Source organism: Eretmochelys imbricata, chromosome 14 (assembly GCF_965152235.1).
Source record: "Eretmochelys imbricata isolate rEreImb1 chromosome 14, rEreImb1.hap1, whole genome shotgun sequence".
Lineage (NCBI taxonomy): Eukaryota > Metazoa > Chordata > Testudines > Cheloniidae > Eretmochelys > Eretmochelys imbricata.
In genome coordinates this window covers 15771447-15789614 of record NC_135585.1, presented here as the reverse complement: position 1 = coordinate 15789614, position 18168 = coordinate 15771447, and the positions used below count along the sequence as shown (strand labels likewise).

At 44.0% G+C, this 18168-nt stretch overlaps 1 protein-coding gene across 4 annotated transcripts in view; it reads right to left on the bottom strand.

Moving 5' to 3' along the window:
* UNK (unk zinc finger) overlaps positions 1 to 18168 on the bottom strand; it is a 65705-nt gene that overhangs the window by 12476 nt on the left and 35061 nt on the right. For 2 of the 4 annotated variants that reach the window (XM_077834492.1, XM_077834495.1), the window contains exons 8-13: positions 15853 to 15992; positions 13588 to 13635; positions 12599 to 12799; positions 3287 to 3355; positions 2527 to 2701; positions 1166 to 1267 (exon numbers count right to left, since the gene is read on the bottom strand). In XM_077834492.1, coding sequence (XP_077690618.1) covers positions 1166 to 1267; positions 2527 to 2701; positions 3287 to 3355; positions 12599 to 12799; positions 13588 to 13635; positions 15853 to 15992 — 735 coding nt within the window. The remainder of the gene's footprint in view (positions 1 to 1165; positions 1268 to 2526; positions 2702 to 3286; positions 3356 to 12598; positions 12800 to 13587; positions 13636 to 15852; positions 15993 to 18168) is intronic. The other 2 variants (XM_077834496.1, XM_077834494.1) reach the window with 2 other exon arrangements.

Below are 18168 nucleotides of genomic sequence, written 5' to 3'. Positions count from 1 at the left end.
CCTACGGAAAACCATTTGTTTTAGATATCAGGTGAGCAGCTTTGGAATGAAAATTCACTTGCAAAATTTCTTCTTCCTTTTTTTAATACCAATAAACTATCGGCAGTCACGAGGAAGAGGATCACATCACCACTCGGTCAATCTAAAATGAGCAACTGGCTTCAGCTGTACTTGAAAGCTTGCAACTAGTGGTAACAGAATCGAGCTCCACTACACCAGAGAGCAGTCTCCTCCTGCTGCACAGATAGCTCCAAAGAGTTTTCTCCCCGCCCCCCTCCACTTGATACTGATATATCCCAGCTTCAAAGGCAATAGTTAACACCCAGACCTAAAGGGAGTGACAGAAAGATCACAATTCCTCTATTCCATGCTTCTTGTCTCGCTAGGCCAACAAGCTGAGCTGTGGCAGGAATGGGGCCCTCAGAGCACACAGAATCTGGATGTTGAATCAGTATGTTGATCCTTTGAGGGGGATCGGATCTAAAATCGTCCACAGAATGGAGTTTGGTTTCTCAGGTAAGGTTCTGAGCAGTAGCTGCCCAGGCAAATAATAGCCATTATGGAGACAGCATTAGCTCATACAGAAGAATCTGTTTCATCGAGTAAGGGGATGTGGCAGCTAGGCACCAATGCTCTCTGCAAAGAGTCCTGAGATCTGTAACTTCTGAGCCACTAGAGACAGGCAAAATGGACGTTGGTTCAAATGTCACATACAGAAGATGAGACATACATTGTATGCTTTGATATAAGGCCATTCACTATCAAATGATCCTGTGACAGTAGAACAGTATTGCCAGGTCACTGGGTTCTCTGTGACTTTTACTGGGATTTTCCTCAGGAGATGTGAGTTGCTATATTTTCAGCTGTTTTTACAGCTCCCAGACACATTTTAGATGGTCGCTGTTTACAGACCAAGACAAACAAAACATGCTCATCTCAGAAACATTCCTAGGCCCCGGGCAAGAACTCATCTCTGCTAGCCATGGAGAGCGAACTTTTGCTCTCAGGATTCTCACTAGTTGCCTGAGTTAGTTACAACTGTTGCTTCCAACCAATAAATCTTTTTTGAGGCTGATTTTAGAGCTTTGTGGGGGCTGGTTCAGCCTAGCTGATCTGGCAACACTGCTTGGCGATGATCAAAGAAAGCTCTGTTGCTTTCATGTACCTATCATGATGCCACTCGTGTGGGGCACCGTGCTGCTGTCAAATGTCTTCTCCAGGGCAGCCACTCCGAATTCGTTCAGGTCCAGGTCATCCAAGGCAGATTCTGCCGGACACAGAGGTACCAATTATGTTACAAAGGACCAAAAACTTCAAGAGATAGGGTGGCCCAAAGAGCCTACATACTGCAACAGCCATTGCTGTCTACTGGGCAGTGTACTCAGCCCTACTCTCGATCCTGTGCAGTGTCGTTATTAAATGATTTGTTGTGAGTCTAACAGGCAGCTTTTCATATTGGTTTCTGTTGCCTGACCCGATTCCCCAAGATTTTATATCAACTCGTTCCCAACAGTTACATGAAAACAGACATACAAATCTGAAATAATAGCAATCCTCACAGATCTCCCCCATAGTGACATTCTGGTTCTGTCCATACTATGCAACAACACCTGCCAATGTTCTGTCTGGTTATGGCTAATGCTGTATCGCCAATTTACTGAGGAGAGGCCTAGAAATGGACTAGCAGCAGCAGGCAGATTGCAAATCAGGTCTGAGGTTCAAAGACAGTATAAGGTGAAGAAAGCTTACACAGTGCCTGCCAAATGCTATATCTAACCATATTATTAAAATATACCTCATCACAGACCTACAGATATACATATACTTATATACATACATACCACCCGGGCCTGTTTATTTGTATTAACTACTTTTATTGTTGTAATTAATTTACATCAGAAATGCTGGCTCATGAAAGAGGATACAAAGAATCTGACTGACAGAACAGCAGTGACTCCCCTACGGGAGCCCCTTGCTCTACTTTTCTAGGGACTTTGTCCTATGCTTGGAGCTCTGGATGGGGAGAGATCAGCATACAGCGGACCAGCCCCTCCTGTTAAAATCCTCAAAGGGAAAATAAAGAAGTTGTAGCTGTGGAGACTGTCACTGGGATTTTCTGCTCTACACAGTGTATACCCAAAGTCTGACAAACCCACGCACTCTCTCAGGGCCAGATGTTATTCATATAGAGTGAAAATCACCCCTGCGCAGAGGGCCAGCTTACGATCTATGCACCATCAAACCTCTCTTAAGCACTATTTTGAAGGTTCAAGTCGCACTTAAGGAGTGCATAGCCCTTGTGCTGATCCTCTGTGCAGGGGTGAATGTCATCCATAATGACCTGCAGAAAAGATCTGCCGAGCCATAGTCATAGAAACCCTAGAATCGCAGGGAAGTGTGGGATAAGAAACTAGAGCGCACTGTAACATCCTTCAACCTCATGGCTGCAACATGTTATTCCAATTCTCATGCCTGAAGAGCCCCTCCTGAGGGCTCCACTCAGTGTAAATAAACAAGCAGTGTTACCTATAACAGACTCCACTGTGTCGCTGGTAGGGTAGAAAGGAAGGGCATTGGCATTCATGCCTGGGATGCTGCTGGTGCCAGCGGGACTTGGTGGTGTTGCTGCCAGACTGGAGGTGATACTGGAGGAGATGCTGGAAGTCAAAGGGCTCCCCACTGGAAGAATCCCCAGTATGTCCTGAAACAAGAAGGGGGAGGTAAGAAATTACACATCCACAAAAGAATCACTTCAATAACATGCAGCGATATGGCATCAGCCAAGGCTCATTGGTGAACGTGTTCTTTGCTGCTTCCATTCAGACAGATGGTTACTGCCACCAGTGTGGGGGCGGGGAAAGAGGGAGAGATTAACTGTTTGTGTTTCATTTCTACAAGTTTGTTTCTTTTTAGCCTTACAAAGATCCTTCAGGCCTCACTGAAACAAACTCACATGAGCCACAGGTAGTATACAATCAGGGATCTAGGTCATTCACTAGCAAACACATTTCCTGGAAACTGACAGGGACCCTCTCTCTGCCACAGTCCAGAACTGTGAATCTAGCCTGAACTCACACAGGCCTTGGCCTTCACACACAAGTCTCCAGAAACCACTGGAGGGCCCTCCTTCTCAAAAGGTCATTTCTGACCTAGAGTGCCCTGACTCTGTCTGGCCTGTCATTGGCTTCCTGCTGATTTATTTGGCTCCACAGATCTGCCTAGCGTTCTCATTTGAGGTGGGGTGAGCTCCAAGCAAGGTCTCAGAGCTCTGTTGGCATTACTGTACCTGTTTGGGCTGTAATAGAGGCTGCTCCTGGCTCCTGTATTCCAGTGAATGGGATTTTATTTTCGCCTGCTGCAGTAAATAAATGGAACAAAAGATAAGCAGGGGGATTAACAGCTAAATTGGAAATGGCTGACTGGCAGCTTTTGGAGAGGCCATGAGGAACATGCACAGTCCCCACCCCTTCTATTAGGCTGTCCTGGATGCTTTAGAATCCAAAAAGTGGGGCTGGGTGCTTAACAAATGGAGAACCCCCACAAATCGCTTGCCCTCTCAATACACGGACATTCTGCTCATTTATTTATGGATCTATTGCAATTATGTTTGCATTTAACTGAATTCCCTTTCATTAACATTAAGAACTTCTTAAGAATATGAGACCAAGTGTGGATTCCTTTCCATTGCCCATAGTATCTGCCATTCTCCAATAAAAAGAGGGAGAATTGGTAGGAAGCACATTACATTTTTATTTGCTTTTGGAATTATTTATTTTTGACAACATACTTTACTGTTTATTCTTCTACTTCTCCAGACAAGGTCCCAACCAGGATTGCTTAGTTTAAAATGGAAAGGGAAAAGAAGTGAAATCAATTTCCCCATCTGCAAAATGGGGATAATGATACTGAGCTCCTTTGTGGAACGCTTTGAGATCTACTGATGAAAAGAGCTAGGGATTATTACTACTACTGCTACAAAGGGATGTAAAAAAGATGGGGTAGAGATCAGCCAGACTCTCTTACTTTCATTTCCCATTAACAAAAACAATAAAGGCAAATGTAACGAAATTAAAAAGCAACCAAAAAATAGACTCAAGGAAATCATTTTTTTTAACCTGTGGAACTCAATGCCATAATAGATGCCACTGAGCCAAGAGCTTAGTGGGATTCCAAAACAGAGTGGATATCTATATGGAAAAAAATATATCCACAGTTCCACTAGCTCGGATAAAAAAATTATAAGTGATTTGAAGCCTCTTGCTTCAGGACATTATTAGCCAACCACCAACTACAATAACTGGGGTCAGGAAGAAACTTCCCTCATGAGCATGTCATTGCATAATGGTTTATTATGGAGGTTTGGCTGCTGTTATCCTGCTGTATCTGTGATAGAAGGCAAACATGGGATCAATTACACACCCTGAGGCTGTGAAAAGGTGCCCAGGATCTGCTCTGCTTGTTTTATTTACTGGGCAGGATCCTTGTGATTTAGAGAAACACATTCCAGACATAAAAAGGGCTGCTCCTCATTTTATTGAGAGTACAGAGAGTAAACAGATCTAAGAGAGTAGGGAGAAGGGGAGATTCAGGCATGATGTATCACAGTATCACACAAAATGAAGAACTGGCCTGCCATGATCTGCCTCAACTTTTTGGATCACCCTTTCGGGGTGAGGGAAAGATGGGGTGGAGAGTTAGACAAAAAAAAGTTGTTAAGAAAATGATGAATGATTGACTGCTGAGGATGGTCACTGTAACCAGAATGAATAAAGAGGAGAAAGACCAGCAGTCGAGCATAGAATTCCTCTCTTGTTTTACCTAATTGATTCATTTTCTCTCTTTAATCTGCCCACTGCGGGCCACGGTCTAGTGAACAGGCAGGTGAGATATGGACTCAAAGATCTTTCTGTACTGCTCTCCCTAAATAGTGCACCGTGTGTATGTGGCAGTCACAACTGAACTGATCGCAGGCTTGTCTTTCTTTGTGTGCAATTGATGCTGTGTTATGTTACTGTATCTGCGTGTGTTTGATAACAAGCCTGCTCGATTACCCAGTGCATCTCTTCCTTGCTGACACTCATCTGAATGCAAAATGTGACATAAGCAGGACTCAGCAGTTAGAGTGGAGAGAGAGAGAGACGCACACATACAAACAGAATCAGTGCCCATTGTTTTTCCCACCCTTGCTGGGAGGATTCTTGCCAACATACCTGGCAACGTTGCAGCTAAGCCTCACTGAAGGTTTTTAATACATTTCAGGGCCAGCCCCAATGTCTGCAACTCTGAATTTGGTGCAACACCAGTTAAAACTTGACATTTTTCTCCTTTATGCCCAGGTACAATAGTAAAGAAACGCCTGTACTCCTGAATAACGTTAGAGAGTACAAAACTAACCAAAACAGGTAGAAAAATTAGAAGTGGAGATTGAAATTCTATCTATACCTTGCTCTGTTGAATTGTGGGGGAGGAAAGAGTGGTGTAAATTATGGATGAAACACAGAACAAGCTACATACAGCCCAGAAGAAATCTGCTATGCAGCATGCTTAAAGGCCTTTACAAACACTAATAAAGTAAGCTGCACAACCCCACTGGGTGGTAAGTATTATCATGCCCATCTTACACCTAGGTAAACTAGAGCATGAAGAGGTTAAGCAACTTGCCAAAAGGACCCAGAGAAATGCAGTAGCAGAGTCATGCACAGAACCCAAGAGTTGTGACTCCGAGACCGAGCTGTACATCACACTCCATCCTCACTGCACGTGAAGGGGTGGAAGAGGATCAATACTAAAAGGAGTTTAATTGGCACAGCTTTTCCAGTCTTGTGTCACAATCTGCATGAAAACTCCGTAATGAGAAGTTACTTGTGTTACTTGCTTAGGAAGCCAGGCCAGATATTCAGGTCTCTTGGCTAAATCTGCTGCCTTTCTTTTTTTAAAACCAAGTATCATTTATCCAGCTACATTCAGATTCTTTTACTTGTATTGTGGTCGCTTTAGCATGCATGCTAAGCAACCATCATGTTTTACTGGGCGTGTGTTTTGGATGACATACTACTCATGCATTCAACTGAACCGTTATGGAGCACCACACAAAGCCTGGTTCACCAATGTGAACTTTAACATGGACGGCCCAGATCCGTTCAGGTTAGCACAATGACAGCAGAAAATGGCAGAAGACAGATCCTACAATTTTGGGTCTTTGCGTAGTTTTCTGCCAACTGTACATTTTCATTTGGGGGGGAAAATGTAAGAATCCATCTTTCGTTTTTTTGAGAAGAACATTCTCAATCCTTTGCTGTTAGCTAAACATAGGCTGATGTCTGAAAATCACTTTAAAGATGAAGAGTTATGTAGGTGTTAAGTGTTATTATTATTATATTATATTATTACTGCTCTGTTAGCTCACCCTTGCCAAAAACTATTGTCAACCAAACAACAATAACAGCAAAGGTACAACTTCCCCTCCATTCACCTCCAAGAGAGAGGAATGAGATGGCTCATTTAAATACTATCACTATGAAGTCTACATCATACTCAGGTTACAGAACTAGGCAAAAGCCTCTGACCAAAATGTTCAAATACAAGTGCCTAAAGTTGGGTGTCTAATTCCTGGCCTGATTTTCAAAAGTGCTGAGAACCTGCAGGACCCACTGAAGTCAATGTGAACTGTGGACTCTCAGCACCTCTTGAAAATCAGACCACTTTTATTTATTAGATGCCTAAACAGGGATTTGGGTGCCTAATTTTGGGCACCTCCATTTGAATATTGTAGACTTTTCTTTACAGGGCTTTAGCACAGTTCAGTCGCATGGTTACCATACAACTTGGCTGCGTGCACATAAGCAACGCCACACTATGTCAGAGCATAGTGCCAGAACACAATGTGTTCATAGTGCAGACTGGGCCTCACTCACACACACTCATCTCGAGACAGGGCCATTTTAAGTGTCATATTTATATTCTCTCCCCCTTCCTCCCTCAGGTTGGGCTCTTTGCCCATGTTTTCTCCAAAGCAGGGTCTCCCTCGGGCCTGGTCTCTGTTGACAGGAGACTGGGGTTCTCTTGGCCTTCAGTCTTGGAGCTGCCCAGTTACTCCTTTTCTGCAGCACTTGCAATGGAGAATGAGCATGGGGCTTTTCTTTTGTTTTTAAACAACTGCTACAAGCTGCTGTACTTAGCAGGGAGATGTGGTGGAGTCACAGCCAGCTCTGAACTTTGATCCCAAAGACACGTTACATAGATTTGCAATTCCCGGTTTCTTAAGCCATGCCCATCTTAAGCAAACACCAGAACTGTTTTTGAAAATGGTTTAAATCAATAGGGCTTAAACGCTGTCCATTCCACAACTAAATCATTTTAACTAAACCAAAGAGTGGTCAAGACTAGCCTTGTTGCAGGATGGAAACATGGCTCTTTCACTCAGCTGTAAAAAAAAGCATGTGGGCACAAATGGCATTAATGACTTCTAAATCATGTCATTTTTTCAAGACCTTGTCTAAGCTGGGGATTTCAATTGTTTGTATTGTAACAGAAGTACAACGTAGACAGTGCTTTTTAGGCTTAATGCTAATTTCTTCAATGTAATGTAGACAGGGCCTAAATGTGTTCAGATTAAAGGCAGATTTTCTGGGCACCCCTGCTTTCAGTAATGCACAACCATATCTCAGGTTGCTAGAGACCAGCCCTCATGAAAAGATGTCTGCGAATATGTCTTCTTCAAACCCTAACAAAAATCTACTTATTGCGCAAGCAATAACATCAGCAACAGCAATTTACAGAACATCACTTTACAAAATAAAGACGAAGCCACCATCTCTGTCCCGGACACAGATGAGTCATCAGTTTCGGAAGGGAAAATGCAGAGAAATTAACGGTAACACCAAGGAAGGAAACTGATGGAAAAATTGGACCTGAAGGTGGAAAAGGTGGCACATGGCAGACAAGAAACAGGAGATTGTTCTAAGCTTAGGAAGCAGTATGATGAAGGCTTTAAACTGAGAATGGAAAGAGACAAAGGGAGCAGTTATGCAAGAGGAATGACAGTTGAGTTGTAGGTCAGGATGAGATTATGTGGGGCAAGTGAGAAGAAGTTATTTACCCTATGCAGTAACTGATGTTCTTTGAGATGCTTGTTCTTGTGGATGCTCCACATCAAGATATGTGCGTACCTGCAAACTCTTGATGGGAATTTTTGGTTGGCAGTATCTGCAGGTCCATGCCTGCACCCTAGATATCCTTGTGCTCCAGTATAAGGATATAAAGGGAAAGGACTCGCCATCACTCCAGTTCCTTCTCAGCCATGAATGCCCAGCGAAAGGACTCTGAGGCAGAGGGGAAAGATGGCGGATACTGGAGCACCCACAGGGATACACTTCTCGAAGAACTCCAGTTACCGTACAAGGCAAGTAACCTCTCCTTCTTCTTTGAGTAGTGTCCCTATGGGTACTTCATGGCAGGAAATTCCCGAGCAATACCTCAGTCAGAGAGGAGGGTGCTGAAGAGGTGGATTCAGTTTGTAGAAAGCATTACTGAAAGCCGCATCGGTTCTGGAAGCAGGCATGAGAGAGTAATGCTGGGAAAACATGTGCACTGAAGACCAGGTGGCTGCCCTGCAGATGTCTGAGATAGGTATGTTTTTCAGTAGGGCTACAGAGGTAGATTGACCGCACATACACCTTTTGTGGATCCTTACACCAAATTTAGAGAATTGAGGACCCACCAAGGTACAGACCCACGCTTGGATAGACTGCTTGTTGGGGCTGTAGATGGTTCTCATCCAGGCTTGAAGACACTGAAAGTGTGGTCTTGCTAAGGGTGTCACAAATGTACAGGCTTTCATATGGGCCAGTAGTTGCAGGCAATCCCTTGCTGTGGTTTGCAGGCTCTGTTGTATTGTTGAAATGAGGCTGGACATTGTGGCAAATTTGTTCTTAGGTAAGTATACTCTGGCAGTGGAGGAGTCCAGAGAGGCCCCAATGAAGTCCATTGAGTGGGTGCGAGGACAGACTTTTCCACACTGAGGCGGAGGTCCAGTGAATGGAACAGAGATTGCTGTCTGTATCTCAAGAAATGAGAGACCTTTCAGGAGCCAATCATCCATGTAGGAAAGATCATTATTTCCATCTGGTGAAGATGGGCTGTGATGGCTGAGAGGACTTTGGTAAAGATTCCTGGGGCAGTGGAGAGGCCAAAGGGTAGGATGCAATACCGGTAGTGGTCCTTGTGCACTAGGAAACGTAGGATAAGTCTGTGTGAGGGGTGCATGGCTATATTAACATAAATGTTCTAAAGGTAGAGGGAACAAACCAATCTCCTAGATCCAGGGAGCGAATTATCACTCATAGGGTTACCATTCTGAAACACTGAGAGCAGATGAAGATGTTTGAAGTCCTGAGGTCAAGATTTAGTCTCCATCCCCTGTTTTTCCTCAGGACCAGGAAGTTCCAGGAATAAAACCCTTTCCAGATAAAGTCTGGTAGAACAGGTTTGATCTTATGTTAGGAGGCCTCATGAGACCACCATGAGAAGGGTCCCTGAAGATGGATGGGACAGGGGAGTTGGGGGTTGGAAGAAACTGAACTGGGTTGAACAGGCAGTAGAAATCACCTCCAGGATCCATCTGTGTGAGATGATGAGCTCCCAGAAAGGTAGAAAATGGGAGAGACAATCCCCATAGCAGTGCAGGGAGGGAAAGGGTCAAAATTGTTGTTCTGAGAATGTTGCTGACTGGGACATCACTGTAGGGGATGGCCCTTTCTTAGTGAACCTGGACTTCTTCCTGGGGGGCTGAAGGGGGAGGTGTTTCAGACAGTCTTGGGGGCTGGTAGTGGATGGGATGAGAGTGATGAGCCATTTGTGATCTACTGTATTTTCTTTCTGCTGCAGGCATTTAGATGCCCAGAGATCAGTGTCACCAAGGGGTCTTTAAGAGAATGGAGCAACCTGTCCATGGCATTGCTGAACAACTTGGGCCCCTCAATGGGAAGGCTCTTGACAGTCTTTTGTTTCTCCTGGGAGAAGCTGGAGGAATTCAGCCAAGAAGTTCAGTGCAAGACTACTACTGTAGCCATGGAACATGCAGCTTTATTGGTGGCATCGAGCAAGGCCTGGAGAGACACCTTAGCAACTGTCTGGCCTGTTATGAGGGCTTGAAATTGTTCCCTCTGATCCTGAAGCAGGTGTTCAATAAAAGATAAAAACTGAGTGGTTTCTAAAATCATATTTTGTCACAGGGCTCGGTTACTGGTTACTCTGAGCTGCAAAGAGGCTGAGAAGTAGCTTTTATGGTCCAGAAGGTTCAGCCATTTCAACTCCTTGTCAGATGGCTTTGAGCAGGACTGATGTTGCCTGTTTTGTTTGTTAACAGCCATGACAACCAGAGAATTGGTTGTACGTTGGGGAAAAAAAAATACCCTGAGCCTCTGGATGGCAGATAGTATTTTTTGTCAGCCCATTTACATGTAGGCAATATGGTAGCCACATTGTACAGCCTGGGGCCAGCAAAGCATTGTTGATGGGGAAGGTGATTTTGCCCTGAGGAGATGTACCTGAAGGATGTCCAACAGGGACCGTTGGTGCTCCTGTATCTCCTCCTGATATTCATTCCATAAGGTCTTGAAATGCCTTTAAACCATTGGCATAAGATGCTGGGGGAGGCATGACAGCCTCACGTGGTGAGGAGGAGGATTTGTGGGAAGATGGTGTTTCTTCTTCCTCAGCTGGTTCTTGCTCCTCTGCAAGAGCCTCCTGTAGAGCGGGATCCAAGGGAGACGGTTATTGCTCCTGGTGTGTCCTTTTATGAGATATGACCATGTAGAACTGGTTGCCAAAAGGGGCCCCTGGGTTCCAATAAGCCCACTGTGGTGGGATGTAAGGGAAAGGGGCAGGGCCCCATAGCTTTCTTTGCCAGGGCTGCCAGCTGTATCTCCTGCCAAGAGTTTCTTCCTTAGAGTGTACCCCAAGGGAGAGACGTGGCATGGGAAGGTGGAGGAACCTTGTATAGACACGTCAGAATAGGATGAGGTGTCATTCTCAGTGACCATCAGAGGAGAAAGTGGTGCTGCTACCAGTGACTGAGTTAGTACTGGGGTCTGGAAAGGGTCCTGTAACTGCATTGGTACCAGGGGCTGATACTTGATTGGCTGATGAGATGGTACCAGAGGATGTGTCAGTACCAGTGGGAAATTACTCTCGGTACCCTCAAAACATTTGTGGGAGACTGGTGACTGTGTCAGTACTAGAGGACAAGTCACTGCTGAAGTGGTGCAGTCAGAGGGTAAGTAGTCTTGTGACAAATGGGCCTACAAATTTACTCAAATTGGGAGCTCAACTGTAAAAAGTACATAAAAATTCGTAAGATGTTAAAATAACTTTTAATAACAAATGTTGATGGGAAAAGGTATGAAAGGGAGACAGAATAACTGAATTAATCTAAATAAAAAGGCCGGATTGAGATGATTCAATGACTGTGTTGAAATTGTGCTTGTAAAAACAGGAGAGGTAGAGACAGAAGATAACAAGCCAAAACTGGTACGTCTGAAATTAAGCTGAATTGGTGGACAAAATAACGAGGAGTAGGCCATTCCACCCATTACTCCCTTTTTGGGTCCTTAAAAGACAAAGAGTTTGTGGGGAAAGTATCAAAGAACAAAAAGAAGAACAGATGGAAAGAACCAACAGAGGCTCCTGGCGCAAACTTCACCACCATGGCTGCCGCTGCCACCGCCACCTTTTCCTGGTGGGCCGTCACCATCCTGACGATAATTTTACATGAGTAATTATAAAAACAAAATACCAAAAAATTAAGTGAAGCTTAGCAAGCTGTGTGTCTAGCTAATGGAAAATGCGATGCTCCATCTCGAGTCACAGTTCAGCAAGAAGTGTAATAACAGCGGGTCCACCCTGCCTCATATTCTTGACCCAGAGCACATGGATATCTAGAGAGCAAGTGCAGACTCATGAATGCTGCTCACAGAATTCTCCAATCAAGAGTGTACAGGCTCATGCACATTCTGATGTGTAGCACTCCTATGGACACTACTTGAAGACCAAGGAGCCTCAATTTAATGTGCAAGCCAGGGAAGAGATTCCAGAAAGGTGATATGGTTGGAGCAGTGGGAGAGGAAGAGGACTAGCAGTGGTGTTTTAGACAGACTGGAGAAGTGAAAGGTGACAATAGCAGAGATCAAGGTGCAGTGATCAAGGTGACCAAGATGTGAACAAGGATTTTAGCAGTGGAGAGCAAGAGAGGAAAAGATTAATTCTGGGATAGTCTACATCCGAAGAGAACCTGGATATGGAAGGAGGCGATATAAATGACATCGAGTTGATATCCAATTGTAATAGAAAAGGAAAGAAGTGGAGAAGGACTTGAAGTGAAGAAGAGAAGCTAAATTTTTGACAGACTGAGTTTGCAGTGGCAGCAGGACACCAAGGAGTTGATGTGAGATTGAACGGATTGACAGAGGTTGGGAGTTGAAGAGTAGATTTGGGAATCAAACACTGTGGCAACAGTGTGTTACTTTTGTTCCACAGATGGAGGACTCAATCCAAACTAAGTCAGGCAATTGCTCTCCACCACCCAACACTCCCTCCTTACCTGGCATTTGAAGCTCTTCAGATACTCAGCCCCCACCTGATCCTCCCGCTCAAAGCCTGGTGCTTTCTTGTAGCTGCTGGCTGCTGTTACTGAGTCTGTGGGAAAACCAATGCTCTCCAAGCTGTGTTGCTTCCCAATGGCACCAGGAGGGGACCCACATATATTAGATGGACTTCCGAGGCTGCTGTTCCTACAAAGCATCTAATGGGAGAAGAAAACATAAGGGTCATAAAAAAGGAGAGTTCAAACAGTCAGCAGCACTGAGTCAAATGATTCCTAAGGACACTGATTCTCTTACTTCCTTGTTTGTGCATTAGCTTCATTGATGGTCAGCACAAACAGACAGATTTAGACAGCCAGTAGGGAGAGCACAAAATACTGTTTGTGTGCAAATCTCACAAATATAATGTCTCTTTGTTGTAATTTCTCAGCAACAGAGAGGTGGATTTAGCACAGTGATTTGTACCCTGAGGCTCTAGAGACACTTCAACCCCTCTGCAGCCTCACATGCAACTCCTGGAGTTCACAGGCCTGATCAAAGCTCTTCTCATTTTCCTTAAGCTACAGGGTGATTCAGGTTAGGATCCTGCCTGCAGTCTGAGGATGAACAGTGTTTTAACCCTGTTAGACAGTAGTAAAAACACCTGAGCCTGCCGGAGCAGCATATATGCTACAGCATCTACTAGTGGAGCTGCACCTGCTGGCCTGAAAATCCTAGTGTAGACAAGGCCAAAGTATCGACAACCAGTGTTAAAACAGGGCTCCGCAACAGGTTCTCTCCTTTAGGCCACAACTATGCATCATGCATTTAAACAGGATTACTTTTGCAACTTAGAACTATGTTTGCACATGCTTGTTGCTCCCAAAGTTTGAAATGCTGCATAGAGAGGGCTGGAGATCCAAAGAGGGAGTGCTGTGAGCGTCCTACAATCCTTTGATTTTTTACACAGGCTGTCTGCTGTTTTCCCTCCCCTGCAGTCACTACTTACTGTGGTGGAGGTGGGGCTAGTTGGCAGAGTTCCTGGTTTATTCCACACCTACAGTACAAATACAAAACAGAACATGCCATGTGAGGTTGGTTACTTCACTGAGTATTTTCCTTTGATTAATTACTCATGTAAAATTATCATCAGCAAAGCTATATTTGTTTGCAGACTACAGGTGAGTCACATCATACGCGCATTTAACTTATGCAAATTCAACTATACATGCTCGGGTGGGGGATTGATCTAAGATACGCCACTTCAGCTACGTGAATAACGGAACTGAAGTTGACGTACTTAGATCTACTCACTGCGGTGTCGTCACTACGGCGAGTTGACTGTTGCTGCTCCCCCGTTGACTCTGCCTGCACCTCTCGTGGCGGTGGAGTACAGGAGTCGACGGGAGAGCGCTTGGGGGTTGATTTATCGCACCTAGACTAGACACGATAAATCGATCCCTGCTGGATCGATTGCTGCTCGCCGATCCAGCGGGTAGTGTAGACAGTCTCTAAGCGCTGTTGAAACCTCCCGCTGAAGAGGGGCAGCCTTCTGATGAGAAGGAATTCAAAGCCAGCCAAGGTTGGCTTAACAGTTTTAGGACCTGCTTCAACCTCAAAAATGTGCAGACTACTGGTGAAGCTCCATTTGCCAATGAAGAGGCAGCAAAAGCCTACCCCGAACAATTAAAGAAAATCATAGAAGAAAAGGGCTATCTTCCAGAACAAGTTTTTAATGCTGATAAGACTGGGCTTGTCTGGGAAAAAATGCCCAACCGCACTTACACTTTGAAATCAGAAAGACAAGCCCCTGGCTTCAAAGCAGTTAAAGACTGTGTGACTCTTGTTTTGTGGCAATTCGGCTGGGCGTTTAATAAAGCCGGGCTTGCTCTACAGGGCTGCAAATCCCTGTGCCCCAAAAGGCAAGAACAAAAATCTCCTGCCTGTGTTCTGGCAATCAAATAAAAAGGCTTGGGTGAGGGCAGCATTATTTCTGGATTGGTTCCACAAGTGTTTCATTCCGGAGCTCAAGCGGTACCTCAAAGAGAAAGGACTGGACTTTAAAGTGTTGCTGATCGTAGACAATGCTCCTGGCCACCCTACGGCACTCCGGTTTGCGATTTAAGGGATTTTCAAGGGTAATTTTGACTATACGTGATTTTCGCTTTACGCACTGACTTTAGAACCTAACCCCTGCGTAAGATGCGACTCCACTGTACATGCAGCTGCCCTGATGACTGAGGAAATGAAAAAAAGACCATGTGTTTCCTTTTTTGGTATGTGTTCATGGATTAGGTAGGGTTCAGCTTTGAAGACTGAAGGGCTCCAGAAAGAGAATAGATCTCAGTGATCATCAGATGGACAGACATTTCCTTGTGGCTTGCCCAGCATTCAGATGGCACTTTCACAGAAAATAAAAGAATGTCTGTACTTTATTCCACAGTGGTATTTACTAAGAGAAAATAAATTAGTTCAACTCATCTAAACCAGTTTAGAATTTGCAATCATGATTTAAGACCATGCCATTCTAGCTCTTCAAAATCTTCATCAACAGTTTGGGAACGCTGCAAGCTCCAAAGTGGCTCAATGTGAACAGGCAAAGATAAAAAAACGGGAAAAAAATCAGAAAGAAAAGAAGATGCCTTGCACCCCATTCACTCCCGTGTCTGTATGTCGTCTACTTTGATTGTAAGCTTTTCTTGACAGGTACCTTTCGTCCTGTATGTACAGCTAATGTACTTAGCACACTTTGGGGCACTATATAAACCAGTAAATGTAGCAGGGCTTGGACACTCCTTGGTAAATCACAGATATTCCATAATGCAAGACACACTGTGGACAGGCTAAACCTCTCTGAGATTTCATGGATAAGCAAACTAAACTGCAGTTTCGTACTCTAGATTATACTGGCTCATGGCTTGTACATGGAAACAGAAGCCCTACACTTATCTCCAATCAGAAAGGAGTTAGGCTGGATGCACTGCTGCAATCCACTCTCCACTTTCCTGAAAAATACCTTAACCCAGAGCTAAAAATGAAACTTTTCAGAGAATGAAAAGCAGAGCAGTGCTATAGGCATGGAGTGGGTTTCTAGGAGGAAGGCAAACACCTGTGTCCCACCCCAAATAAGCTCTTTGCGGGAAGTACTGAGCTAGAGACAACAATATTCAAATCCTTTGGGAAATTTTCCTCCTCTGGAAGACAGTGGTATAGTAGGTCAGGGAAATGCAGGTTCACAACATGTAGACAAATGCTTCCCAGCAGGGTCACATACATTACTAAGGTCCGGGGCATGTGGACTGGAAGGGCTCACTGGAACAGAATCACCAGCAGCTGATGGCATATACATCACAGGGCCTGTTTGCGTTGGGCTGGATACAGCTGAAGATGGCGGTAAATCTTCGAGTGGAGGCTCTGCGAGAAATAGAAGGGCGTGCAACATCACTCAAAGCTACATGAATGGCCAGGGATCACAAGATGCTTGGGAAGAACAGCAGCTACATATATCTCCTGCTGCTAGCTCTCCACAGGGAATGTTTCAGGGATGCTTATTTTGAATCGGTATAGAAGCAACAAGAAATCCTATCAGGCAAAATGGGTATTTCTTATCCTCTATTATTACTCTTTCTCCAATTCTGCAAGCTGCTGGCCTCTAGCTCAGTAATATCTCTTCCTCCAATAGTATTTTTACTAAGTGAATTACATGCTACACATTCAGGATGTCCTGAACTAACTAGGGGTTTGGGTCATGCTATGCACACAGCTGATTGATTTGTTAAGATTAGCTAAGGGAGATAGATACGTTTCCGTAAGTCCTCAACACCCACCATTACAGAAAATGGTAATGTGTGTACAAGGCTATGGAATTGCCCCCTTCCCTTTAAACATCATAAATACCCAGGAAAACAGTTCAGGGTTTCGCTGCACTGATTTAAAACATTATACAGCCCTCAGCAACAAATGGCTATCACTCGTGAAATTCATCAGGATGATTTCCAAGAGATTTAGATGTTCTTGGACATGATCTTATTTTCCTTTTTATAGGGGCTTCCATCTGTGGATCTCAAAGCACTTCACATATAGTAATGAATTAAGCCTCATTACACTTCCGTCAAGACAGAAATTATTATTTTCACTTTTAGATGGGCAAATCAGGGCACAAAGAGATTTGCACAAGGTCATGCAGTGAATCAGTCTCAGAGCAAGGATTAGAGCCCAGTTCTAGTGGCTCACAACAACTCTGCTCCGACTACCAAAAATTCCGCATTGCAATTTGAGTGCAGAATCGAATAGGAACAATGGGATGTGAAAGAGCTAACCCTCATTTATAAATGCAAGTATCGACAGTAATAACCAAATTTATCAACCAGAATTATGACAAAGAAACTGAAAGGGAACGGAATTCAAGTTTTCTATCTGTTATGTATGAAAGCACCTTCCAGTATGGAATTCCAAATTCAAACAGACATTTGTAACTAGCAATTCTAGTCATTTGGCTCTACTCTATTACATCCAGAGAAATATGAAGAACAAGCCAACAACAGACTCTCTGCTCTCTTTTAAAGGGGCATTGTCAGGAAGTATAGAGGTTTTCTAGAAAACAGTTTACAAAATTACTAGTGCAGTTTTTAAAAAATATTAATAAAAACAGCTCCTATCTGGATTTAAACACTCTTGTGAAGCATTTGTGATTCAAATGTTGGAGCATCATTTAATACTGTATAAGAGAATTAGCAAGAGAATCTGCCTAATAACGTTCCTTAGTATTTATATAGCACTTTTAATCTTCAAAGCATATTACGAACCATTAATTAATCCTCAAACTAAAATACTGTTATTACTTTATACGTAGAGAAACATGCAGAGAAAGTTGAAGTGTGCAGGAGGTCACTCTAGATCAGGGGTTCCCAGACTTGGTTTGCGGCTTGTTCAGGGTAAGCCCCTGGAGGGCCACAAGACACTTTGTTTACCTGAGCATCCGCAGATATGGCCACTCGCAGCTCCCAATGGCCCCAGTTTGCCGTTCCCAGCCAATGGGAGCTGCGGGAAGCGGTGGCCTGGCTGGGAACAGCGAACCGCGGCCACTGGGAGCTGCGAGCTGCCGTACCTGCGGACACCCAGGTAAATAAAGTGTCTCGTGGCCCACCAGAGGCTTACCCTGAACAAGCCGTAAACCAAGTTTGGGAACCCCTGCTCTAGATGATCATGATGGTCCCTTTTGGCTTTAAAGTCTATGACTTGTCCAAAACTGCAGAGGGAGTCAGTGTTTGGAGTTGGGATTAGAACTCAGGTGATCCTGGCTACCAATTATAGGGGGCAAAACTAGACTAGAAACAAATCTATTTTTACTGTCTAATCTCAGTTAAGATATAAAATGTAAATTAAAAACACAAATGGTAAAAATAAATTTGATTTTTAAATGTTAATAATCTCATGTTAGAAATTACATTCTAAGATTTTTAAGAACTCATATGCTTTGAACTTGACTGTGTCCCAGTTTAACCATATGAAGAAGAAAGGCAGTGTTCTCTCTATACTATAGTCCTTATAATTCTGAGGATATGGAGAGCTGAGCTAGTGAGATACAAGA